We start from the raw sequence: 27,821 nt of genomic DNA, 5'->3' as shown, positions 1-27,821 counted from the left end.
TTTTATTAACATTCAGTTTTAAAAGCTTTACACCTGTGGTACACCAAGGGGAAGGGGCTCTCAAAGAAGAGACTCTTTGGGTTTGGTCCCTGGTTTAGGAGTTGCAGAGCTTTGGTATGTGTGTGTTAAGTGCTTTAAGAATTCATGCTCTTGGTCCTGGACTCGTAAGGTTGTGCTGGTTTCTTCTTCCTTCAGGGGAGAAGAGACACTGTTATACCTCCAGGCTCTCAGTGCGTTATTCCTGCACAATTGACTCCTTAACATCTTCTGTGGATTAGAATTTGCTCTAAGTCAGCCTTGAAGCTCCCTCAGAGGAGAGATCAAAGGAGAGAAGCATTGAACTATTTCTCAGGATGGACCTTAAATGCAGTTTGTGTGTGTGGTGAAACATACATCCCATAACATTTACCATCTTTCACCATGAAGTAGACAATTCAGCAGCATTAAGTACATTCGCACTGCTTCACAACCACCACCATCTGTCTCCAGAGCTTCATCATCATTTCAAATCAAAACTCTATACCCATTAAACAACTCCCCGTTCACCTTTCTCTCCCAGCCTCTGGCAACTACCCTTTTACTGTCTGTGTCTATGAATTTGACCACTCCAGGTCCCTCACGTAAGTGGAATCATACAGCACTTGTCCTTTTGTGTCTGGCTTTTTTTCTTTTTTCTTTTTTTTTGGCTGCACCACCTGGCATGTGGGATCTTAGTTCCCCAACCAGAGACCAAACCCATGCCCCCTGCACTGGAAGGGCAGAGTTTTACTTTTGGACCTCCAGGGAAGTCCCTTGTGTCTGGCTTATTTTTAAAAGTAGTTTCACCAGAACTTCCCTGGTGACGCAGGGGTTAAGAACCCACCTGCCAATGCAGGGGACATGGGTTCAATCCCTGGTCTGGGAAGATCCTACATGCAGCAAGCAACTAAGCCTGGGTACCACAACTACTGAAGCCCGCACACCTACAGCCCGAGCTCCACAATAAGAGAAGCCATTGTACTGAGAAGCCCATGCACCGCAACGAAGAGTAGCCCCCGCTCACCACAACTAGAGAAAGCCTGCGTGCAGCAACAAAGACCCAACACAGCCAAAATAAATAAAATAAAAGCAGTCTCACCATAAAGAGCATTAACATTATGATGAGTTAAGGGTACAACAGGTGTAGCTATTACTTCTAGATCAGAAGTCTTTAATCTGGAGTCCTTGGAGGAGTCCTCAGGAACTGTCTGCACTTTAAGGGATGAGTTTCCTAATTACAAGGTTTTCTTAAGAGCCTTTAACCCAGAAGATGCTAATCGCTGTTCTGGGTCTTCTCTGCTTTGAGAGTATCCTCTTGGTCCCAAACTAAGATAGCTGCCTCTCGTTAGGAAGAGCCACCAACCTGGTCATATTTACTGTATGACTCTGGATTTTGCTAATGATTCAAGTTTGACACCTAACAGAGTGTAAAGCCCTAGTCCCATGTTTATGTGGCCACTTAAGAACTTTGATCTCACCTTCCTCATATGAAAACTATCTAACAGAAAACTACAAAGAGTCAATGAATCTACAACAAAGGAGGCAAGACTATACACTGGGGAAAAGACAGCGTCTTCAATAAATGGTGTTGGGAAAACTGGGCAGTTGCACACAAGAGTCAAACTGGACTACTTTCTCACACTAATACAAAAATAAACAAAATGGATTAAAGACTTAAATATAAAACCTGAAACCATAAAACTTCTGGAAGAAAACAGACAGCATGCTCTTTGACATCAGTCTTAGTAACATTTTTTTTGGCTAGGTCTCCTCAGGCAAGGGAAACAAAAGCAAAAATAAACAAATGGGACAACAGAAAACAAAAAAACTTTTGCATAGCAAAGGAAACTACCAACAAAATGAAAAGATCTGCCTACTGGATGGGAAAAGATATTTACAAATGATATATCTGATATGGGGTTAATGTCCAAAATATGCAAAGAACTCGTACAATTCAACATCAAAAAGAAAAAAAAAAACCTGATTAAAAATGGGCGGAGGACCTGAATAGACATTTTCCCAAAGAAGACATACAGATGGCCAACAGGCACATGAAAAGATGCTCAACATCACCAATATCCACATCAAAACCACAATGAGATATCACCTCACACCTGTCACAATGCCTATAATCAAAAATACAACAAATAAAGTGTTGGTGAGGATGTGGAGAAAAGGGAACCCTCGTGCACTGCTGGTGGGAATGTAAATTGGTGCAGCCACTATGGAAAACAGTGTGGAGGTTCCTCAAAAAAACTAAAAACAGAACTACCATATGACCCAGCGATTCCACTCATGGGTATGCACCCAAAGATCATGAAGCCAGTAATATGAACAGATAATTGCATCCAACGTCTATAACAGTGTTATCTACAATAGCCAAGATGTGGAAGCAAGCTAAGCGTCCATTGAAAGATGAATGGATAAATAAAATATGATATATACACAATGGAAGATTACTCAGCCATAAAAGGAATGAAATCTTGCCATTTGGGACAACATGGATGGACCTAGAGGGTACTGTGCTAAGTGAAGTAAGTCAGACAAAGATAAGTACTGTATGATTTCACTTATATATGGAATCTAAGAAACAAAACAAACACAACAGAAACAAGAGTCATAGATACAGAGAACAAACAAGTGGTTGCCAGAGGGAGGAGGGTGAAAGAAATAGGTGAGGGAGATTAAGAGATACAAACTTCTAGTTACAATAAAATGAGTCATGAGTATGAAACATACAGTGTGGGGAATACAGTCAATAAGTATGTTATATCGTTGCATGGCAACATATGACAACTAGACTTATCTTGATCATTTTCTACACATTTAAAAATGTATAGAAATATCAAATCACTACATTGTACACTAGGAACTAACACAGTATTGTAGGTTAATTATACTTCAAAATAAACTCATAGAAAAAGAGATCAGATTTGTTTGGGGGGTGAGGGGAAGGGGAACTGGATAAAGGCAGTCAAAGGGTACAAACTTCTGGTTATAAGAGAAATAATTATCAGGGATGTAAGGTACAACATGAGTGATATAATGAACCCTGCTGTATGTTATATATGAAAGTTGTTAAGAGAATAAATCCTAAGAGTTCTCATCACAAGGCAAAATTTTTTCTTCTATTTTATTTTATATCTATGAGATGATGGATGTTCACTAAACTGTGCTAATCATTTCATGATGTATGTACAGCAAGTCATTATGCTGTACACCTTAGACTTATACAGTGCTCTATGTCAATTTTATCTCAATAAAACTGGGAGAAAAAAACCAAATGGGATGCCATTTCATATCCATTGAAGTGGCTATGATCAAAAAAATCAAACAAACAAAAAACAGAAAACAAGTATTGGTGAGGATGTTGAGAAATAGGAACTTCCGTGCATTGATATAAAATGGTACATCCACTATGGATAACAGTATGGTGGTCCCTCAAAAATTAAAAACAGAATTACCATATGATCTAACAATTCCTCTTCTGTGTCTATACCCCAAAGAAATAAAAGGAGGAATCTGAACATATTTGTACTCCCATATTCATAGCAACATTATTCACAATCACCAAAAGGACAACTCAAGTGCCCATCAATGGATGAAGAGATAAACAAAATGTAGTACATCCATACAACGGGATACTATTTCGGCTTAAGGAAGGAAATTCTGACACATGCTGCAACATGGATGAGCCTTGAGGACATTATGCTAAGTGAAAAAAGCCAGACGCAAAAGGACAAATACTGTATGATTCCACTTATGAGATACTTAGTAGTCAAATTCACAGAGACAGAAAGTAAGATGGTGGTTACCAGGGCCCGGCAGGGGGGTGGTGGGGTGGAAAACAGGACAGTTATTGTTTAATGAGGACAGAGATTTAGTTTGGAAAAGTTCTGGAGATGGACAGTGGTGATGGTTGCACAACAATGTGAAATGTACTTAATGCCAGTGAACTGTACACTTAAAAATGATTTACATGCTAGGAACTTCCCCAGTGGTCCAGTGGTTAAGACACCGCCTTCCAGTGCAGGGGGTGCAACTTTGATCCCTGGCCAGGAAACTAAGATCCCACATGCCATGGGGTGTGGCCAAAATTTTTTTTTTTAATGATTTACATTGGTAAATTTAATGTTCCATATGTTTTACTACAATAAAAAGTTTTTTAAAAAGTATCTAATGTTCTCTGATCATTATTCCCTGCTCCTTCAGGAATCTTAGGAGCCTTTTGTAGAGTTCATTCCCAAACATCATGTTCTGGAAAGAGACAGAATGCAGTAGGCAGCAAAATGATTGTTCAAAAGCTGGGCCTGCCTTCGTGGTTTGTATTTCTCAGTGCAAAGTCACTTCAGCATCGTACTCCTTTCCTCCCCCTCCCCCCCAGCCCCCCACCTCCCGCCAAAAGGGGCAAGTAGGGAAAAACAAAACAAAACAAGAGTGAAATTCTACACCAAAGGCAGCAGGACAAGCTTCTTTGAGATTAATGGGTCTAGAACAGCTTCCAGGAGCCAGGAAGCTGCCACTCAAAGGTGGCCCGGATAACATGGATGGGGAGAAACTCAGGGCCAAGTCATGAGAGAAGCCCACCTGTCCATCACCCACCTGTCCATCACGCACCTCCCAGGAACAGTCCAGGGACTGGCCAGGTGATCACCTGCCCAGGAGGTCTGGACACTTACCTCAGAGAAGTGTCTCTCAATAATGTTCAAAGCAGTCAGGGCAATCTGACGGTTCTCGTGAAGTTGCAAAGCCTCAATTCTATCAATCCCTCCAAGTCCTTCTATCAGCAGACACATGTTTTCCTTCTGAGAAATCTTCTCTACAGCCTGTGGGCCGTAGAAGAGTGAGACTCTGCACCAAAGCCCTTAGGATGTGGGGCTTCACTTCAGTCGAATCGGACCAAAGCCACCCATTCCAGGATAGGCAGTTGCAGTGTTATTTTCCCAGGTTGATTTAAAACTGCATTGTCGTCCTCACATTTTGGATATTTGTCATCTATCTATTCAGGTTTATCTTCATTGCACAAAATACAGTATTTTTTTTTTTCTGAATATGACACTCTCCATACATCCATCACTAAACACTATTTGGTAGGTATCTCCCTTCTAATTAATGAAGATTGTTTTAAAAACAATGTTTAAGTGATGCAGGGCAAATGTTCTGGCTCTGCACTCCCTGGAAAGCCTTGACGGGTCAGGCAGGGGACCCTGGGTAACAGAAGCCACACCATGGCAACTAATGAGGTCCCTGGAAACAAATGATGAGACTGGATTTGATCCAGTGCTGATCACTGGATTTCTCAGCCATGGGTATTCAGTCACTCAATATTTGTACACATAATACAGGTAAGGCACGCAACACTAGAAATAAAGGCAGAATTTAGAGAAAGCCTTTCCATAACTCACACTATCAGGTGAGACAATAATTGTTGTAGTATAGGAAGTATAATATCCTGGGGTAAACCACAATGGAAAAGAATATTTAAAAGAATGTATATATGTAATAACTGAATCAATTCGCTGTACAGCAGACATTAACACATTGTAAATCCTCTATACTTCAACAAAAAATTAATTTTCAAAACCAAATATAATAGAGTAAATGATCAGAGGTTTAGGTTACAGAAGACGTGCACAAAAGGCTTGGAAAGTACCAAGTTCTTAATGAACAGTACGGTGCCAGGGTCTGTCACAGGGTAACAGCATCGCCAGGAGAAGGAATGGCAAGGACAAAGTTTTGAGGGAATAAGTGTTGCATATTTAGAGAAAAGGGAGTAGTTCAGCTAAATACAATATTCCGGGGAAGCAGGAGAGAGAAAGAAACAACTTTGGCATCTTGTAGGGCTCTGCTGGCTACTTTGTGAGCAGTTAAAAAAAAAAAAATCTTCCTATGGATCAAATGAAATATTGTTTAGGCCGTAACTTATCTGATGAGAGTCTGTACTTTCGTCTAAGCCTTGAGTACCTTCTAGTCCTACCTGTATATCCCAATGAACTCTTGGCTCTGAGTAAAGAAACGGAGGCAGGAACCAATGCGCTAGGTTGGCCTCCAAGAAAACTGGGAGGTGGGGGGTGCCCCAGGGTAGTAGGAGCCCCTTGAAACTGTTTTCTATCTCATCTTGATTTTTCTTACTGTCCCACGTGCCACTGCCTGATACAGGGGCTTCACTGGTCCATCAGATGGGATTTGCCCAGACTCTCCTAAGAAAAAAATCCCAAGTGTTTAATCCAAATGAATTAGATGAACTTAAATTTCTACATTCCCCCCCCCCCCCACCGCCGCCGCCACCAAGTGTGCTTTCAGACATTTTTTTATGTCCAATTTTGCCTACTGGCTGCCAAGTCTCTACTCTGTATCTGTGATTCGCTCAAAGTCTTAGCATCTAATTGGGCTATTTCCAATCTGTTCTTGACTCAGGTCAATTCTTTCCAGGACAGTTACATGAAAAGAATGCTTTAAGTGAGCTTTTAAAAAGGAGTTCTCTGGTGTTACTTTGAAATCTTCAAATGGCTTAGTCGCAAATAAAAAGATCTTAACCAAATGAATATCGACAGCCTCCAGGATGGCCTGAGATGATCCCCACCTCTGGGTATTCATGGCCTTGTGTAGCCCCTCCCATGTTGAAATGGACTGATCTGTGTAACCAATAGGATGCTGTTGAAATGACCTCCTTCATAGGTCATAAAAGACACTTGGACTTTCACTTTGCTTTCTAAGGTCACTTAGTGCTTCAGGGGAAGCCAGTTGCCGTGATGTGAGGGCACTCAAGCAGCCCCAGGGAATCCATGTGGTGAGAGTAACTTTCCAGGCAGGCGAGTGAGTCATCTTGGAGGTTGATCCTCCAGCCTCCACCGAGCCTTCAGATGAGACTGCAGCCGCAGCTTCCATCTTGAACTTCATGAAAGACCCTGAGCCAGAACCATCCAACTAAGCTGCCCCCAGATTCTTAACCTCAGAAACTATGAGACAAGAAATGCTTGTTTTAAGCCAGTAAGGGGTAATTTGTTGTTCAGTATCCAACCAACACAAATAGGATGTAAATATTGGCTTAACTTACATTTCAGAAATAAGACTTTTCTAGAATTCTAATTCAAGGCTTTGTAGTCCATTTTTCCAGCCGCATAGCTGAATGGAAAAGGACCTCTAGTATGGTCCCTCGAGATCTATCCTTGCTAACGTCCTGCTGTTTTCTTCAAGTATATTCCATGTTTCAGTCTTTCAAAAGAGCCAGCCACATGGCTCACTGCTTTTTTCCCTTGCTTCAAACCTTTGATTTGCTTCTCCATCTTACTCAGAGCAAGTCCACGTACTCATAGGCCTTCCATGATCTGGCCCCTGGATACCTTGAGCCTGTCTCCCACCACCTTCCATCTCTTTGCTCTGCTCTGGACACCCCTCCACCCCCCCCTTGCTTTTTAAGTTTCCTTCACCTAGAGTGCTCTTTCCCAGGTATCCACAGGACTCACTTCTTTCAGGTCTTTGCTCAAACGTTCTTCCTCAGTGAAGTTTCTCCTAACTACTACATATAAGAAATCACGACCCACTCCCCACTCTGGGCCATCAGTAACTACCCCTCTATCAGATATATTTTACCTGTAACTCTCTACCTGATGTGTCTGTTCCCCTCCCCTCTAACACATAAGCTCTAGAGAACCAGGACTTTGCTCTGTCATTTCCTGAGCATCTAAAACAGAGCTGGGCACTCTAACACTTATGTGAGAAAATGAAGATGATGGACCTTCTTTGAAAGGCCTCTTGTCTTGTTGTCCATCAGACATGTGGACAGAGGGAGGGGGTGGGGAAGTGGCGAGGAAAAGAGAACCCTAGCTAGGTTTTAAGGGCCAAATTAAACATCTTAATTTAGACACTGCTTTTTAGAAACCCACATGTTCAGAACAGCTCACCTGGAGGATAAAAAAGAGGATGTCAAGGATGATGGTAACAATTTTGGTGTCTGGGACAGTGAGAAGATTTATTAGTGGCTCCAAGACTCCAGCCTGGACAAGTTGGATCAACTGGTCTATGGTGCTTCCAGTCGTGAAGTTAGCCACCGTCCAGACAGCCTCTTTCTGGACTTTAAATTCTCCCTGCAGAGAGAGAACATTTCCATTCTTGACAGATCCTGAAGAATTTAAATACAGTGATGCAAACGTGGTTCAATTTTGCGGTAGGCTGGATCACCTAATACCCAGGACTATACGTGCAATTTACACAGAACCCCTTGGCAACCTGCCTTTAGTTCTTGAGCAGAAGACAGCATCTTTGAGAAGCCAAGAAGGAGGTAAGGCAGGCACATGCAGGGTCTTAGAGGGAGGTTCTAAGTTCAGACAGACTCATTTCCTTAAGTCAGGTTATAAGAAAAAGAACCAACATCAACCAATCAATACAAATAGGAATTATTATTGGGATTTTAGGCTATAGTGACCTATTTCTATATTTCTAGTCTTTCTGCCCCATTAAAACTTTGGGGCAGAAAGACTTCTGGACAAGAAGCTCCAGAGCTACAAAGCTGAGTTCACAGCCTGGAAGGGACAGAGGAAAGCCACTGAAATATCACCCTTACATTTATAAAAAGCACTTGCCCCAGGGAGATGGGAGTCATTTAACACAGATCCTTCTAACCCTTTACAGGAGTTATTCCCATTTTATGGCTGGGGAAAGCTGACCTCAGTTTAAAACAAAGTAAAAAAAAAAAAACCACAAAAAACAAAAAGAAAAACAGAAAGAAAGAGAAAAAAAAAAAAACTAAAACAACGTATGGCTCCAAGCAAGCTATAGTTCAAAAGGCACAGTTTGAAAAAAGATTACTCTTTGATTCTTGACGAGAAGTTTCTGATTAGAATATGTACAGACACACGGTAGAATGCAGGATAGGAAGTGTCTGATAGATTGGAAGATGCCATGATTTGGGTAGCATACCTGGCCTACCTTTTCATACCTGATGCACACCTGGGAACCCACTAGCCAACCTGAGAGCAGGACACGGCCAGTGCCTCCTCTTCCCCATCCTCCTCAGTAACCTCTGTCCCCAACCCAAGGTCACCACTCCTGACTTGTTTCACAAGTTGATGGTTGAAACATAGCTCTTCTACTAAAAGGTGACAAAAAGAAATGCTATAAAATAGATAAATAATGAGAACCTGCCGTATAACATAGTGAATCCCACTTCTCTGTACAGTAAAAACCAACACAATATTGTAAAACAACTATACCCCAATAAAAAAAATTAAAATTAAAAAATGAAAACTTAAAAAATGAAAATAAAAAATTTAAATTAAAAAGTTAAAAAAACAAACAAAAAAATGCTGACCGTTGTAGTCATCCTAGGGAAAGGAAGCAGGAATCAGGAGGAAGAAGGAAGCTTTATTGTATTTCTACTATTATATCTGGATTTTCTGTGTATATTACCACTTTCATCAACGTGATTTTTACACTGCAAAGGCCACCTTTCTTCAGTGTATAATATCACCATAACCTGATACGTTTTTCCTCCTAAAACAAAACCAAACCTCCCCCCTTTTTTGCCAAAGAGAGATGGCACCTTCTTTTAACACCACAGATAAGCCAATATTTGCCAGCTCAAGATTTTTCTGGACATTTGAGCTGTGGGATCACCTTTTCATTGAACAATGCTTGTTGGGTCTTCTAAACTTTTAACAGATTGCCCAAAATGGGAAGCACCTTTCTTTTTTTCAGGGAGAGTTAGAAAACTAATGTTTCATAAGTTTGTTGTGATCTCAGTTTTGCTTCTCAGCCTGCATCTGAACAGCTAAAGGAGTTCACCACGGGGCCCATTGGAAAGTAACCTTTTGTCACGGATGCCGCATGGGCCACTTACATTTTTTAGCACCGCCACCAAGGGAGGCAGTGCACCGCAAGCGATCAGCTGCTGGATGTGCTGGTGGGGCCCCGCGGCCACATTGCTCAGGGCCCAGGCTGCCTCCTTCTGGATGGAGGAGCGGGGGTGCGTCAGGAGCTGGGGCAGCACGCCCAGGATGCCTGCGTCCAGGGCCAGCTGGGTCTGGTGGTCTGTTCCCGTGACAATGTTCCCCACAGTGCGGAGAGAGGGAGTCTGGAAGAACAAGGCGAGAAGTGTAACCAAGTACTGCAGATTCGTCACCGTGGAAGTGACCATCGCACCAAGCTCTGTGCCCTCCCAAACATCCGTCTTGCTGGCTGTTGCTTTTCTGGAAGCCTGTGAACAACGATTATATCTGTGATCCTTATTAATTCAGCACATCCACGGCTGCTTACATAGTTTAAAGGTACTCGCTAGCCTCCCAGTAGTTCCAGCTCAAGCGGGATAGAGGTCAAGGGGTACTTTTATCAAAGGATGCTGTCCTTTTCATATCCTTACACTGAGAAAATTGCTACAGTGATAGTCATCTTTCTAACGTAATAATTTCTACTGAATTTGTATTTAGCACAAGTATTAAGCTTCTGTTTTATATTTAGTTAGAGCTAATGAAATCCCAGTGGCGTGTGTGTGTGTGTGTGTGTGTGTGTGTGTATTCATAAAGCTTCTCTCAATAACTTTGAATGTCCTCAGGATGGGTCTATGATTGGGCTTAAGACAGCTGTCCTAGGAGGGCCGACTGTGGGTTTATGGTTTCCCTGCACTGTAGTGGCAGCCCCAGCACAGCCCATCAACAGTTCTAGAACTTTCCTAGCCTATCATGCTAGGTACCTGCTACTCGAGTGAGAGGTGTCAGGAGCACCACAGGCCAATCACAGCCTTGCCAGGACTGCTGCAGCTGGGACCCAAGCCCCCACGATAAACTTCTTGAAGATGCTGTCTTCACACCTTCCATGCTCCCAGCACTATTCCCACACTAGCCTTGACTTCTGAGGAAGGCTAGCCTCATCTCAGAACAGATGATCACTAAGGCTGCATAATATACAATACTAGGCATAGAAATCAAAAGGGGTACCCATGCTTCAAACTACATTTTCAATGAAGTATATTGTGTGAGTGACATGTCTCAGAGTCAAGAATTTGACCTTGCTTTTGCTTACTTTCCTCCTATATCTGAAGTAGTCTAAGAGAATCAGCTGGGGAGAGGATAAGGGGAAACTATCTTTTATACTTGAGTAAGAAATTCAAATGTTACAAGCTTTATGTTAAACACACACACACACACACACACACTAACTTGTTAACATCTACATGTGTAGACAAGTAGAAGGAAAGGCCACAAAAGAATAGTTCACTGGGTGGAGGGATTATAAGCAATTTTAATTGGTGATTTTCTATCTTTTCTAGTTATCAGATCAAGAAAAAGTAAATCATTAAATACCCACTAGGATTCTGGATCAAAGTCGATTCAAGTCTTTGGCTAGAGTGTAGTGGAGACCAGGGAAATGCAGATGACCAGCTTTGTTCCAGGTAAAGGATGAACGGCAACTGGGGAAGAGTTGGGGGCTGGGGAGCACAGAACCTGCTGAAGTGACGATGATCCACAGACTCTAACCTGAAGGCCCCTACAGAGACCAATGGGACCCGGGACACTTACCAAGACATTGAGTTCCGAGCTACTCATGAGCTCGACCAGTCTGGGCAGGACCCCCGTGTTCACCACTTGGCCAATGCGTGCATCGCAGCCGTCAGTGAGGTAGGACATGGCCCAGCAGGTGTCTGAGAGAACCTCTCTGTCTGGGTGCCGCAGGAGGTGGAAGAGGGCGGGCAACATCTGCTTCACTGCGTGATCGGAAGGGTACGGGTTCTTGTTCCGGCACAGGTTGGACAAGGTCCAAGCGATGTTCCGCAGAAATGTGACCTGCAACGAGGAGACTGCCTCCAGCACCAAGTGCGAAGAAGGAAAAATGCCAACGCAACGTGTCCTGGCCATCTTTAATCAATAGTATTGACCCACATGAACCCAAGCCTTTGAGCTTCAAGCAGGAATTTGTTCTAGGTAATAAGCATAGGAGGAACGCCGAGAATGAGCTTTGTTTCATATGCAAATGTCAGATGGCGGTTTCTTTATATTCTTCACAATGTCCTTCCCAATTTGACTCAATGATCTAATTTCATTTCTCATCCACAAAACAAAGATCAGGCAGGAGTTACTTGGTTTTCCCACCAGCCTATGAACTCTACCGACATGTCCTAACCACGTTTTTGACCTATTTGAGGGTCAGTCTTCCCATCCTACACCTAGATCCCATCATTTTTTGCCTTTAAAGATTCTATCCCCAGGATCGCCTCTCTCCCCTTCAACCCCTACCCTTGGCACCCTTCAGCCATCACCCTACTTCTAGTTTTCAGAATCCCTCCTCAAGGAGGCATCCGTGCTCACTGTCTACCTTCTTATTCTATCCCTTCTAGTCTGGTTTCTGCCCCTACTTCTTTGGAATTAGTGATGAAATCAGCTCCTTCCGAGTCACCAAATCCAGGCTTTTTGAAAAAGCTCTTTTTGTCATCTGTGACACCAAGCCTGGTTTTGTATTGCCAAATGGGCTGTTTCCTCTCATTCTTCTTGACAGGTTCTACTGAGTTCTGAATTTCAGAGCCCCCAGGACTTGGTCCTGGCTCTCTTCAGCTCTCAATCAGAGGTTGGCCAACTTTTTATGTAAAGGCCAGATAGTAAACTTTTTAACTTTGCAGACCACATGGTCTCTGTTGCAACTCATCCCTTCTGCCCTCGTTTAACACTGCAAAAACCACAGATAATATGTATGTAAATGAATGGGCGTGGCTGTTTATTTCAAATAAATAAAACTTTATTTAAAAAGGCAAGCAGTTGGCCAGGTTAGGTGGGCTGATCCCTGCTCTGGTTGACCTTGCCCCGCTGGATGACACATTCGTGCACAATCATCTAGAGAGACCCACGTATCTATCTATCCAATGCTGCTGCTACACTGCCTCTCACTGGCTTCAACTTGATATGTACAACTGAGGCTCTGATTCCTTCTTCTCTCTATCCTCCCCCCACCTCCAAGTGGACCATGCTCTAAACAACCTAGCCCTCAACCTGGGGGCATCCTCGCTTCTTTCTGTCTCCCCGTTCTATGCCCATCATAGCAGCAACACAGGTCTGTCCGCTTCTCCACCTCCCTCTGCTATAATCCTACAGTAAGCAGCCAGAAGGATCTTTCTGGAAGATCAGACCACTTTACTTCCTGCCTTGAAATCCTCAAAGGTTTCCTTCTGCCACCAAGATGATGTCTAAGTCCCTTGTCCTACTCGTCATCTTACACTGCTCTCTCCTTGCAAGCTCCCTTGGTCATGCCAGCCTTTTTCTGGTTCGACCATGTCACTTGGACTCTAAGGTTCCAACCTAGACCCTATTTATTATCCAGGAACAGAAGTGGTGAGCTGCTGATTCTGTCTGTGCCCTGGAACGGAGAGCTCAGGCACCTGCTTTTCTAAGACTATAAGCTTAGAAAAACGTGACTGGCTCTCTTCCAATCCCTACCCCACCCCCAAAGAAAGATCAGCACTTCTGCCCGTGAGGACAAATTTGGATCAACTTCTACCCAAAGTGCCATTCGGTCCTAGGCCTTGTGCATCGTTGCTATCGTAGGAGGCCGGGCAGCAACCACATGGCCTAGCATTGATTTGGAAGAACATCCCCCATTTCCCAACTTTGGGAACGTGTTACCTAACTAGGCTACCTCCTTAAAAAGACACTCACTGGTATACTTGATGAAACCAGGGTCAGCAGATGTGGAATTGCATCACTCGAGATAACATTGTCTCTGAATTCTGGCCCATCACCTACAAATAGATAAGAACGTGACCTTCAAAGAGGGAACAAAGAGAGTCCCAGGGTGGGTGACTAATTCTTTACAAGTCTGTGCAAAGGGTGAGAGGCCAAAACTCATCCCTGAGTTGGGCAAGTAGATAGTATAGCCATGAGCTAGACCCTGGGTCTCCAACATGTTGGTTGAGTAGATGGCCTGACATGGAACGCACGCACCACACAGCAGGGACTGCTATAAGCAGAGTCTCTGGACCCATCAAGGAGCCAGTCAGCTGGGCCCAGGTGGTGCATACTAAATGCTGCTGGCGCTTCACAGCATGGTTCTCAGAGACAAGGGCCACTACGGACCAAACTGTCTTCCCAGGAGGCTTGGGCATGGGGCAGTAACTTCCAAGTGCAACTCAGAACAAAGTCTGGGAGACGGATAGATAGATGCTAACCGTCAGCTGTCTGCTGCTTTGGCTAGAATACCAGTTTTAGACCCTGGACGTCCCAGCCTGTAATGCTTCAACCATCAGGCAAGGCGTAAGTTACACTACACCACCAGGTTGTGCCTATTCCTTACTGCACTAAGCAAAATCAGAGACAATTATAATCTACAACCTCTGTTATAGGGGCTTTATTTCTGCAAGCATTTAAAAAGCAGACTTATTTTATATTCTGTGTTTGCTAATCCCATCACCTGAAATCCTGAGAGGTCTGATCACACCGTCTGCTTCTGCTGACTCCGTCATGGTGGATTGTTGACGCTCTGAACTTGAAACTGCTAATATTTGGCTGATCTTAATTTGTCAAAATCCTGAGGGGCCCAATTGAATTTGTTTCCCCCAGAGAGCGTCGCATTTATATTCAGCCAGGGATCCTGCAGTTTCCAACCCAGCAGTGCTCACTTCCCAGCCTGTGCTTTCCTGGACCACGCAGGGAATACTGCATCCCATCCCAAATCCACAAGGTCAATCTCAGGATCGCATTTTCAGAGGAGATTTTTATCCTAAACTAAGCAGACATTTTTGTGTGTGTTCTCTGGGCAACTTTCACTGAAGGTTGAATTCTTTTAGGGTCCTGGGTGAGGTAAAGGTCTGTCATAAAATCCCCACACTGCATGAGCCAAAGACTTGTCTTTTGCTCCTGAAGCCACTAAGCCCTGAGGCTGTAGGACCCTGGTCTTAGCAGATGTCCCTAGGCAGCCTGGAGCTTCAGAACATACCATGTCACCTAGCTTCAGTTTCAAATTTTGGCCTCTGAACTCAACTCTGAATTTTGGAAAAGCCCGTTCTACTCTTCTCATTGCTAGGTATTTATACTTAGAGAGTCTGATCTACGATACTACCCAAAGAACTCACAACACATGCCACACACCTGGCCCACCGTTTTCTTTGCCCCCCGCCCCCCGCCAGGGGAGAGCCTCACCTGCTATATTACCAAGGGCCCACACTGCCTGTTCACACACAGTCATATGAGGGGAAGACAGGAGCTCCACCAAGGGCCGGATGGCACCCCCGGCCACCACGGCTCGAGTCAGTTCTGAAGTCCCTGAGGCAATGTTGGTCAGAGCCCAGGCTGCCTCGAACTGCAAGTGGGGCTGAAGGGATGACTTCAGGAACTCCACCAGCCTGGGAATGAGCCCTGCGTCAACAATCAGCTTCAGAGGAGGGTTCTTTTCCCGGGACAGCATTTTCCTTCGCAGTGCAAGAGAAAAGACAAGAACACGTCCTGTGAGGCAGGGATGAAGAACCTCCTTTACGGATGTTCTTGACATTCTAGCTATCAAATGAGACAAACCACTGGGCCAGAGCTCCTTCACATCCTAGAGTTCAGCCTGTAGCACTTTGCAGTGATGAAGCCACATTTTTCCCTTTAGTTATTATCTATGAGTCGCCATTCCTGTAGAGGCCAATTTAAATGAAGCCATTCATCTCTGACAACACTTGCATATCTTAAGTTGTTCTCAGGGACAGTATAAAGGAGCAATTTCATCCCACTTTTGGATAGACTAGCCTTTTCTTATACTGTGTGGGCATTTTGCCACTGCCAAGAAACCAAACAGGCCACTGGAACCCATTTCTAGCCATGAACCTGTCAATACCAGTCTGTTTGGCAATACCTGGCTGCCTGGGTGGCCTGGAAACATCGTTCAGGATCTGAGGCATTGACCCCATTGATTATTTCTTGCAGGGTGAGGCTGACCTGCAAGGAGAGACACACTCAAGTCAGAGTCTCTTTCAAAAGGAACCACAAAGGTCATCTAGTCTAGCCATCTATCTGATTAGAAGAAGCTGGCTTGAACAGTATGTCGCAATCTGCATCCTGGTCTGTGTTAGGGGAGAGAAGAACACTTGGTGGTCTCCTAGGTCTCCCAGATTTGTGGGCCACTCCCCCTGCTCTGGGGGAGGGGTAATTCCTATCATCACTTGGATCCCCAGCGCCTTTTTATCAATAAGAACAGGCTACTGGGTATCAGCAAAAATGAGAGTAAGGACCTCAAAACTCTCTCCTCCATAAAAGCAACAAGAAACCTGAAAAATAGTCAGAATCAACTTTTTTAGAACTCTGGAAACTGACCAAAGGTTTGCAGCAATTTGTTTTATTCAAGCTGAAAAGGGTTTATTCAAGAAACATGTCTAAATCTCAGTAAGAACAGCGAGGATTGTGGCATTTTGCCTTTCTTTACTCCCACCCCTTCTCCCCTGGCTCCGAGGTGGCTTTGAAAACCAACAGCCCGGCAGCCACTGGAGGAGGCAGAACAGGCTGGTGCTCTCTTAAAGCCTCATTCCCAGAGAATTATTATTTAATCCTTCTGGTGGTTTCCTGGGAGATTCCATTTGTAAGATTCTATTTTATTTGAGCTCACACAAGGCAAAAATTCTTTTCCCTGGAGGTATTTGTTAAAAAACAATAAGAGGAAGTGGCTCAGCCTCACAGCTGCTTGGGATAGGGTGGGGAGTTAGATAACAGTTGGGGGCAAACAATAGTCTAACCAAAAAAACTTAAAAGGCAAAGCTGGGAAGGAGATGTTCACTGGGGCTTTGAGAGCTCCAACATGCTCCTGAAAATCTAGAAGGTCACGTGCCTGCACAGGGCTGTGCACATGCTCACAGAAAATGGAGAAGACCCTGAGGTCTCACCTCTGCTGACTCTGAGACTCTGTGCAAGCAGGAAGTGAAGGTTTAAGGCAGTGTTGTCAATTGCCTGGTTGAGTGTTGAAGGCATGCCCCATCATGCACACAGAACACCTTGGCACAGATTGGGTGAATTTTTGCTTCCAAGTGTTTAAGGAAATCTCTGTCCAGTCGTTAGCTGACCACGAAGCTAAATCATCAGATAATTCAGTGGCCACACATGACAAAGAATACAGACTTTACAAAATCAATTCAGAAGTCACTGAACAAACAAACAATGAGCAACAACAAACCCTGGGCAAGGGGTGGGGGAGATCTCACATCCAAAGTTGCCACATTATTTTAAATGAGTAGTTGTTAAAGAAATTACAAGACATGCAAATTATGGCGTGTACACAGGCAAAAAACAAGGCAATCAATAGAAACTGTCCCTGAGGAGCCCAGACATTGGACTTACTAGATAAAGACTTTAAATATGTTCAAAGAACTAAAGAAAACCATGTCTAAAGAACTAAAGGAAGGTCTAAGAATGATGTCTTACCAAATAGAGACTGACAATGAAGAGACAGAAATTACAAATAGGAACCATCTAGAAATTTGGGAATTGGAAAGTACAGTTACTGAAATGAAAAATTCACGAAAGTGGCTCAAGGGCTTATTTGAGCACACAGAACAAATCATGAGTGGACTTGAAAACAGGTCAACTGAGATTATCCAGCATGAAGAAGATAAAGAGTGAAATGATCTTAGCCAAAAGGCCGAGACAAGCTTAGTAGCTGTTCCTATCAGTTTAATAGCTGATACATCCTCTATCCAAGGACAATATATTAAATGAATTTTTGGAACTAGGAGATGGAATAGGAACTTGCTCCATTCACTCCATGCATTGACCCAGGTATTACAGTGCTTCCAGGAATAGTGCACCCCCTTTGGGGGAAACAAAGATTGGGTTTTTTTAGAAAAGCAAAAAAAATTAAGATTAAAATTAACAGTTCCTTACAGATCAAGCATACCAACATATGCATAATGGAAAAGAAAGAGAAAGGGGCAGAAAGTATATTTGAAGAAATGATTTTCAAAAACATCACAGGGCTTCCTAGGTGGCACAGTGGTTAAGAACCCACCTGCCAATGCAGGGGACACTGGTTCGAGCCCTGCTCCAGGAAGATCCCACATGCCTCGGAGCAACTAACCCGTGTGCCACAACTACAGAGCCTGCACTTTAGAGCCTGTGAGCCACAACTATTGAGCCCATGTGCCACAACTACTGAGGCCCACATGCCTAGAGCGCATGCTCTGCAACAAGAGAAGCCATGGTAATGAGGAGCCTGCACACCACAACAAAAGAGTAGCTCCCGCTCATCACAACTAGAGAAAGCCCACGTGCAGCAACGAAGACCCAACACAGCCAATAAATAAATAAATAAATAAATAAAAATTTTAAAAAAGAAACAAAAAACATCACAAATTTGATGGAGATATTAATCTACACATCTGAGAAGCTTAATGAACTTCAAACAGGAAAAACTCCAAGAGATCCAAATTCAGACACATCATAAAATGTCAGGAAGCCAAAAACAAAAAGAGAATCTTGAAATCAGCAAAAGAGAAGCAACTTGCCCCGCACAAGTCCTCAACAAGAGCAAGGGATGATTTATCCCCAGAAAGCATGGATGACATTCAAAATGCTGACAGCAAGTTTGTCAAGCAAGAATTCTATACCTGGCAAATTAAATGGAGAAACTAAGACATTCTCAGATAAACAAAACCTGAGAGAATCCACTGTCAGCAAACCTATGCTACAAGAAGAGAGTTCTTCAGGTACTAGAAACTAGATAATAACTGCAGACATGAAGAAATCAACACCACCAGTAAAGGTAAATATAATGGTAAATATAAAAGACAGCATAAATGTATTTTTGATTGTAAGTCTTTCTTCTGACTTAAAAGACAACTGCATGAAGCAATAATTATAAGTCTGTATTAATGGGCATATGATGTGTAAAGAGGTAACATGGATGATAATACGAGCAAAAACATGGGGGGAGCAAAGTTATACAGGAGTAATGTTTTATATACTATTGAAATTAAATCGATATTACTCCAAACTAGATTGTTATAAGACATTTATTATCCTCAGAGCAAACACTAAGAAAATAATTTTTAAAATACAGTAAAACAAACAGGGAAATTAAAATATTAAACCAAGGAATATCTATTTAGCACAAAAGATGACAATGAAGGAGGAATAGAGACACAAAACACATAAAACATACAGAAAAAAATAGCAAAATGTCAGACATAAAACCTATGTTATCAGCAATTGCATTAAATGTATACACATTAAACACTCCCAATAAATGGCAATCCCTCCCAAATGCTTCCAAAAAATAGAAGAGGGAACTTTCTAGCTCAGTCTATGAGTCCAGTACCACCCCAATATCAAACCAGATGAAGATATGACAAGAAGTAGTACAGACCAGTATCCCTCATGAATATATTTTTAAATCCTCAACAAATTCTAGAAAACAAAATGCAGCAACACATGAACAGGATTATACATCATAATCAATTAGGATTTAGCCCAGGAATTCAAGGGCTATCTAGTTGATTCAACCTATGAAAATCAATGTAGCATATCGTATCAATAGAATATATGGGGGGGTGGGAAACATGATTATCTCCTCAACTGCAGGAAAAGCATTTGACAAGAGCCAGCACCCTTCCATGATAAAACAAAACAAAACAAAACAAAAAAACACACAAAGTAGAGATGAAAGGGAACTTCCTCAGTCTAATAAAAGCATCTACAAAAAACTCACAGCTAGCGTCATCTTCAATTGTAAACGAATGAAAACTTTCCCCCTAAGATCAGGAACAAGATAGGATATCTACTCTTGCCACTTTTATTCAACACAGTACTGAGGTTCAAGACAGGCTGATTAAGCAAGAAAAAGAAATGAAAAGCATCTAGATTGCAAAGAAAGTAGTAAAACTCTCTCTGTACAGATGACATGATCTTGAATATAGAACATACTAAGGAATCTACACACACCAAAATTTAGAGCTAATAGACAAGGTTCAGCTAGGTTTCAGAATTAACATACAAAAATCAATTGTATTTCTATACACTAGTGATGAATACAAAATTGAAATCAAGAAAATAAGTTTACAGTAGCATCAAAAAGAATAAAATACTTAGGAATAAACTGAACAAAAGAAGCACAACACTTACATGCTAAAAACCATTTCTAAAAATTAAAGAAGACCTAAATACATTGAAAAATATCCTATGTTCATACATTGGAAGACTTAACATTGTTAAGATAGCAATACTCCACAAACTGATTAATGCAATCTTCATCAAAATCTGGGTTCCTTGGGACTTCCTAGGTGGCACAGTGGTTAAGAATCTGCCTGCCAGATGGAAAGAGGATTAAGATGGCGGAGTAGGAGGACGTACGCTCACTCCCTCTTGCAAGAGCACCAGAATTACAACTAACTACTGAACAATCATCAACAGAAAGACACTGGAACTCACCAAAAAAGACACCCCACATCCAGAGACAAAGGAGAAGCCGCAATGAGACGGTAAGAGGGGCACAATCGTGTTAAAATCAAATCCCATAAATGCTGGGTGGGTGACTCACAAACTGGAGAACAATTATACTGCAGAAGTCCACCCACGAAAGTGAGGGTTCTGAGCCCCATGTCAGGCTTCCCTACCTGGGAGTCCAGCAACGGGAGGAGGAATCCCCAGAGAATCAGACTCTGAAAACCAGTGGGATTTGATTGCAGGACCTCCACAGGACTGGTGGAAACAGAGACTCCACTCTTGGAGGGCACACAAAAAAATGTGCTCACCAGGACCCAGGGGGAAGGATCAGTGACCCCATAGGAGACTGAACCAGACCTACCTGCTGGTGTTGGAGGGTGGCCTGCAGAGGTGGGGGGCAGCTGTGGCTCACTGAGGAGGCAGGGGCACTGGCAGCAGGGGTTTTGGGAAGTGCTTATTGGTGTGAGCCCTCCCAGAGTCCGCCATTAGCCCCACCAAAGAGCCTGTGGGCTCCAGCACTAGGTGGCCTCAGGCCAAACAACCAACAAGGTGTGAACACAGCCCCACCCATTAGCAGACAAGCAGATTAAAGTTTTACTGAGCTCCACCCACCAAATCAGATTAAAGCTTTACTGAGCTCCACCCACCCAGCCCTACCCACCATCAGTCCCTCCCATCAGGAAGCAGACAGGAGGCCCCTAGATAGCTTCCTCCACAAGAGGGCAGACAGCAGTATCAAGCAGTATCAGCAGTATTTCGTCTTGTGGAGCTGAAAACCATAGCCACAGAAAGAGAGAGAAAATGAAAAAGCAGAGGACTTGGTACCAGATGAAGGGACAGGATAAAACCCCAGAAAAACAACTAAATGAAGAGGAGATAGGCACCCTTCCAGAAAAAGAATTCAGAATAATGATAGTGAAGATGATCCAGGACTTTGAAAAATGACTGGATGCAAAGATTGAAAAGTTTACCAAAGACCTAGAAGAATTAAAGAGCAAACAAACAGAGATATGCAACACAATAACGGAAATGAAAAATACACTAGAAGGAACCAACAGCAGATTAACGGAGGCAGAAGGGTGAATAAGTGACCTGGAAGACAGAATGGTGATCATCACTGATGCAGAAAAGAATAAAGAAAAAAGAATGAAAAGAACTGAAGACAGCCTAAGAGACCTCTGGGACGATGTTAAATGCACCAACATTCGCATTATAGGGGTCCCGGAAGGAGAGGAGAGAGAAAAAGGACCTGAGAAAATATTGGAAGAGATTATAGTTGAAAACTTCCCTAACATGGGAAAGGAAATAGCTACCCAAGTGCAGGAAGCACAGAGAGTCCCAGGTAGGCTAAACCCAAGGAGAAACACGCCAAGACATATATTAGTCAAGTTCACAAAAATTAAAGACAGAGAAATGTTATTAAAAGCAACAAGGGAAAAACGACAAATAACATACAAGGGAACTCCCATAAGGGTAACAGCTGATTTCTCAGCAGAAACTCTGCAAGCCAGAAGGGAGTGGCATGATATATTTCAAGTGATGAAAGGGAAGAACCTACAACCAAGAATACTCTACCCAGCAAGGATCTCATTCAGATTCAATGGAGAAATCAAAAGCTTTACAGACAAGCAACAGCTAAGAGAATTCAGCACCACCAAACCAGCCCTACAACAAATGCTAAAGGAACTTCTATAAGCAGGAAACATAAGAGAAGAAAAGGACCTACAAAAACACAAACAAAACAATTAAGAAAATGGTAATAGGAACATACATGTCGACAATTACCTTGAATGTAAATGGACTAAATGCACCAACCAGAAGACACAGACTGGCTGAATGGATACAAAAGCAAGACCCATATATACTCTGTCTCCAAGAGACCCACTTCAGACCTAGGGACACATACAGATGGAAAGTGAGGGGATGGAAAAAGATATTCCATGCAAATGAAAATCAAAAGAAAGCTGGAGTAGCAATACTCATATCAGATAAAATAGACTTTAAAATAAAAAATGTTACAAGAGACAAGAAAGGACATTCCATAAAGATCAAGGGATCCATCCAAGAAGAGAAGATAACAATTATAAATGTATATGCACCCAATATAGGAGCACCTCAATACATAAGGCAAATGCTAACAACTATGAAAGAGGAAATGCAAGGCAGAAACAGAGACACAGGTGTAGAGAACAAACACATGGACACCAAGTGGGGAAAGCGGGGAGGGTTGGGGGGGAATGAATTGGGAGATTGGGACACCAAATTGTACACTCTAAATATATGCTGTTTATTGTCAGTTAACTGTATCTCAATAAAAGTTCTTAAAAAAAAAAAGAAAAAAAGAATCTGCCTGCCAATGCAGGGGACACGGGTTTGAGCCCTGCTCTGGGAAGATTCCGCATGCCACAGAGCAACTAAGCCCGTGCGCCACAACTATTGATCTCATGTGCTGCAGCTATTGCAGCCCACGCACCTCGGGCCTGTGCTCCACAACAAGAGAAGCCACTACAATGAGGAGCCTGCGCACCGCAATGAAGAGTAGCCCCCGCTTGCAGCAACTAGTGAAAGCCCGTGTGCAGCAATGAAGACCCAACGCAGCCAATAAATAAATGAAAGAAATAAATTTATTTAAAAAAACAAAAAATCTGGGCTCCCTTTAGTGAAAAAATTGACAAGCCAGTTCTAAAATTCATATGGAAATGCAGGGATCCCAAAGAGCCAAAATAATCTTGGGGAAGGAAAAAAGAACAAAATTGGAGAACCCACACTTTCCAATTTCAAAACCTACTACAAAGCTATAGTAACAAAGTCTGTTGTGCTGGCATAAGGGTAAACATATAGATCAATGATAGAAAACTCAGAGTCCACAAATAAACTCTCACATTTATGGTTAACTGATGTTTGACAAGGGTGTTAAGAGCATTCAACAGCCCTTATGGTGCTGGGACAACAGGATATCCACATGCAAAACAATGAAGTTGGAACCCTACTTGCACCACTTACAAAAGTTAACTCAAAATGGATCAAAAACCTAAACATAAGAGCTAAAGCTATAAAACTCTTAGAAGGAAACACAGGCATAAATCTTGGTGACCTTGGACTAGGCAATGGATTTTTAGATATGATACCTAAAGCACAAGCAACCAAAGAAAAAAATAGATAAATTGGACTGTATCAAAATTTAAAACATTTGTGTTTCGAAGAGTCTATCAAGAAAGTGAAAAGGCAGCCCACAGAATGGCAGAAAATATTTGCAAATCATATAATTGGTAAGGGTCTAATGTTCAGAATATATAAAGATCTCTTACAACTCAATAAAAAGACAAATTACTTGATTTAAAAAATTGTCAAAGGGTTTGAATAGACATTTCTCCAAAGGAGATATACAAATAGCCAATAAGCACACACAAAAAATGCTTGCCATCATTAGTCATTAGGAAAACAACAAAATTACAGCAATATAACCTTTCACACCCATAAAATGGCTCTAACCCAAAAATGGACAATAACAAGTGTTGATAAGAATGTAGGACTGTAGTGATTCAGCTGCTTTGGAAATACGTTTGGCAACATATTCGTTTCCTATGGCTACTGTAAAAATTACCCAAAATTTAGTGGCTTAGCACAAAGTTACAGCCTTGATGGTTCTAGAGGTCAGAAGTTCATGATTAGTTTCATTGGACTAAAGTCAAAGCATTGGCAGAGCTGTTTCCTCCTGGAGGCTCTGAGGGGTGGGTCTATTTCCTTGCCTTTTTCAGCCTCTAGTGGGGCTGCCTGTGTTGCCTGGCCTTTGACTCCCTCCCTCCAACTTCAAGGTACAACACACTCATCTCTGCTCTGCCTTGTCCTTCATCCTTCTTCTTCTAAGGACCTATGTGATTACATTGGGCCCATCCAGATGATCCAGGATAATTTCTGCATCTCAAGATCCTTAATCCAACAGCATCTACAAAGTCCCTTTAGTCATATAAAGTAAGATTCACAGGTTCTGGGGATTAGGATATGCAGATATGGGGGTGGGGGTGGGCATTATTCAGCTCACCCCAAGCACTGCCTCAAAGAGTTAAACTTAGAATTACCATACGACCCAGCAATTCTACTGCCCCGTATACTCCTGACAAACTGAAAATACGTCCAGACAAAAACTTGCACAGAAACATTCATAGCAGCATTATTGATAATAGCCAAAAATGGAAACAATCCAAATGTCCATCAACTAACAAATGAATAAACAAAACGTGGTATAAAATGAAGTATTACTCACCCACAAAAAGGAAGGACTGACACGTGCTACAACATCAATGAACTTTGAAAACATTTTGCCGACGGAAAGAAGCCAGGCACAAAAAGCTACGTATTATACGATTCCATTTATATGAAATATCCAGATTAGGTAAATCCAAAGAGACAAAGCAGATTTGTGGTCACCAGAGCCTGGGGGGAAGGAGGAGTGAGGGGTGACTGCTTCGTGGGTGTGGGGCGATGAGGATGTTCTGAAATTAGTGAGTGGTGATGGTCTCACCACCTTGTGAACATGCTAGAAACCACTGATTATATTCTTTAAAAGGGTGAATTCTGTGGTATGTGAATTATAATCTTAAAAGGAACATGCTAATATAGTATAAAAAGAAAACTCTTTTCACAGTTTTGTTTCATAGTTTCATCTTCCTTGGGTGGCAGGAATGAAGCTGGGTAGAGTGAGGTTCAGAGTCCTACGGCAATTCAGAGAATGGTCACAGCCATCCCATTTGATGGACGATAGAACATCATGGGATCCTCCTGCCTGGACTGAACCAATCTCCGCCCTCTAAGAGCCTTAATCCTAGCTGGGTGGACGAATGCACGTGGATAGTTAAGGTGGGACATGGACACAACAGATCATAAAAAACATGAAGATACAATGCCATTGGAGTTCTAAGAAGCGACTCCTCCTAGCCAGGGCATTTTGCAAAGGATTCACCAAAACAGTACTGGCCTGGACGTCACCCCAGGATTTGCCCTGAGTGAGGTTGGGGCAGATGGAGATTGGAAGCTAAACTACAGCATTCAAGTCCTCGGTAAGACTTGACATGTCGAGTGACCAGGCTCCTCTACTGAGAGAGAACCTTCACGACCCCTCATTTCCTGTTTCTGGCCGAAGCAGCACCTTCTCCACGCCCTGTTAAAACCTAGATCCCAGACTCACAGCCACAAAGGTAACAACACTTAGCTTTCTGACAACACCAGTTTCATTCTAAGGACCATCTCTCTACTCTTTTCTTTAAAGGGCCTAAATTAGAGCTTGCAAGTTCTGAATCAAACATTTTCAAGGCAGAGAAACTTACTAAGGATGTATTTTACACCCAACTGCTCTAAATGCCATGTTCCCAACATACCCCTTTGGTCTGTTGTTCAGAAGGATCAGGGGAGACATGGGTGATGTTTCTTCTCTTCAAGGACTGCTCATCCTTCTTGGCTTTCCGGAGCTCCAGGCTGACTGCTATCCTCTGCTGCCGCCTCATCTAACAGGTAAAAGGAAAAATGGGAGCCCTTAGAGCTGGGGAGTCAGGTTGTCACCCAGTTTAGCCTTTAGAGCACACTTCAAAGCATCTGATTTCACTTTTACAGGTGCAACAGGCTGGAAGAGTTCAGATTACACAGTTAGTCAACAGTCAGCTCAGTTAGCCTCCTCTGCTTCTTCCTCCTCCTACACCACCTCTAGAGAGATCATCTATCTTCCTCCCAAAGAGAAGGAAGACCAGGCATGCCCACTGGCCAGCCAGAATTCTCAGCTGTAGGGACATCTGAGCAGGGCATCCCATGGCCCTGAATCTGAGTGCATGTTCACTGGTGCTGATTAGCTCCTGAAGAACAGGCCTGTGCCTTCTAGCTGTGGTCACCCAGGTGGGGCTGGGGACTCAAGGGAGCACCCAGGCCCCAAATGTCCTTGACCATTTCCGCTGCTGGGAATCAGCCTGTAGGTCATTCAAACCTTGATCCAATCCCAAGAGTTTTATTTGGACACCAGACTGAAGAAGATGGAAATTCTAAAAACAAACCCCCCTTTTCTTCTTTTATCAGGCAAAACTCAGACCTTATAGTACTGAGAATCCTGGGGAAATGATCTGATCTTTTTGGATAGATGAGTTTTGGGTTGAAGACTTTAAAATATTAATTATAAGGAAGTCAGTTGTATTAGATACTTCTGGTTCCTTAAAGAAGCTATTGGATCCTTGCTTGAAACTATGGTCAATGTGAATTCCCTGGTGGTCCAGTGGTTAGGACTTGGCGCTTTCACTGCCAGGGCCCAGGTTCAATCCCTGGTCGGGAACTAAGATCCCGCAAGCTGTGCAGCTTATCCAGAAAGAAAAGGAAAGAAAAGGAAAGCGGGTCATTGTGTGTTATCTGGAAAGGCGGGGACACACTGGGGACCTGTGGGGCCAGTTGTCATGTTGCCCCCATCACTAAGTGACTCTTCTCCGTAGAGGGTTTTGTACCTTTGGTTTCCACCTTCTCATCTCCTGGCCCTTCCTGCTGCTGTTCCCATAGAGGGTTCAATTCCTTTGTTCTAATTGGTTTCCTTTAGTCTGCGGTGGTCTTGGAAGCCAGACAAGCCAAGCTTGCTGGAAAGGGTGTAAGTAAGAAGGATTTGGTTCTGGATGGTGTCCAACTGGGTGGCTGTGACCTTGTGCTTTCCTTATCCTCAGCTGCCTTTCAGATTCCCAAGGCGTAGCCAACTTGACATGTCAATCAAGATAGATAGATCTAGGACACAGAGCTAGACAGAAATCTTGGAGACCAGAGAAGCTGCAAGAGAGTTAGATTCACACACAGCACAGGCTCCCCGGCCCAGCCCTCGTGCTCATCCCAGTAGAGAGAACAGTCTGGACTTTTCACTTCTGAGTCCTATTTCTCTGCAAGGCACGCTTGTTGGTACCTGTATTTCCAACTTCTTACCTCCTTGGTAAGGCCCCTTGACATGCGCAACTGCAGGTGAGCATCTCTATATCAGGCACTTGATGCCGCTACCCAGGCCCTAAGAGGTAGGTATCAACCCTGTTTTTAGATGAACACACTGAAGATCTGAAGCTCAGTCATTTCAAGACAACATGGAGACATGGAGACCTTGAGCTGAGTCTACAGCTGTCTGACTGTCTAAGACCATGAGGTTTGATGCTCTCCACCTTCAATATTTTACTATGAAAATTTCAAATACACAGAAAAGTTAAAAAGATTATTCAGTGAACATTCCGCTATACATGCTTGGTCAGCCCACTCCCCCCACTCTCCAGCCTATTTTCATGCATTTCAACCACATGCTTTTTACTACACTCGTCTTTGATAGAGCAAGGCGTTGCTTCATACTCACAGATGCATCTTTGCCACGATACTTGAATCTTCTCAGCCTCTCTTCCGGAGCTTCTAAAGTCGGCATATTGACTG

The 27,821-nt window shown here is 43.0% G+C and overlaps 1 protein-coding gene and 1 non-coding gene across 2 annotated transcripts; one reads left to right on the top strand and one right to left on the bottom strand.

Moving 5' to 3' along the window:
* KPNA7 (karyopherin subunit alpha 7) lies at nt 1-27,813 on the bottom strand. The gene is made up of 10 exons (XM_057750488.1): nt 27,748-27,813; nt 25,775-25,900; nt 15,829-15,911; nt 15,135-15,403; nt 13,656-13,738; nt 11,532-11,795; nt 9,857-10,090; nt 7,923-8,105; nt 4,698-4,844; nt 1-189 (listed from the first exon to the last, which is right to left on the bottom strand). The coding sequence occupies exons 1-10, from the start codon at nt 27,811-27,813 to the stop codon at nt 61-63; spliced, it is 1,584 nt and encodes a 527-aa protein (XP_057606471.1). The 3' UTR covers nt 1-60.
* LOC130829591 (U2 spliceosomal RNA) lies at nt 17,582-17,772 on the top strand. Its single transcript, XR_009047614.1, has one exon. It is a non-coding gene; the product is annotated as a U2 spliceosomal RNA (small nuclear RNA).
* Nucleotides 27,814-27,821: the final 8 nt, after the last annotated feature.

The sequence above is a fragment of the Hippopotamus amphibius genome, chromosome 9 (genome assembly GCF_030028045.1).
Source record: "Hippopotamus amphibius kiboko isolate mHipAmp2 chromosome 9, mHipAmp2.hap2, whole genome shotgun sequence".
NCBI classification, from domain to species: Eukaryota; Metazoa; Chordata; class Mammalia; order Artiodactyla; family Hippopotamidae; genus Hippopotamus; species Hippopotamus amphibius.
This window is presented reverse-complemented; position numbering and strand designations above follow the sequence as displayed.

Excerpts from the sequence above, each read along its gene's own strand:
- KPNA7 (XM_057750488.1), bottom strand. The coding sequence starts at position 27,813 with ATGCCGACTTTAGAAGCTCCGGAAGAGAGGCTGAGAAGATTCAAGTAT. Across the intron at positions 15,912-25,774 it reads CTGAACAACAGACCAAAGGG|GTCAGCCTCACCCTGCAAGA; the intron begins GTATGTTGGGAA and ends CTCTCCTTGCAG. Across the intron at positions 10,091-11,531 it reads GCTCGGAACTCAATGTCTTG|ACTCCCTCTCTCCGCACTGT; the intron begins GTAAGTGTCCCG and ends TTGTTCTTCCAG.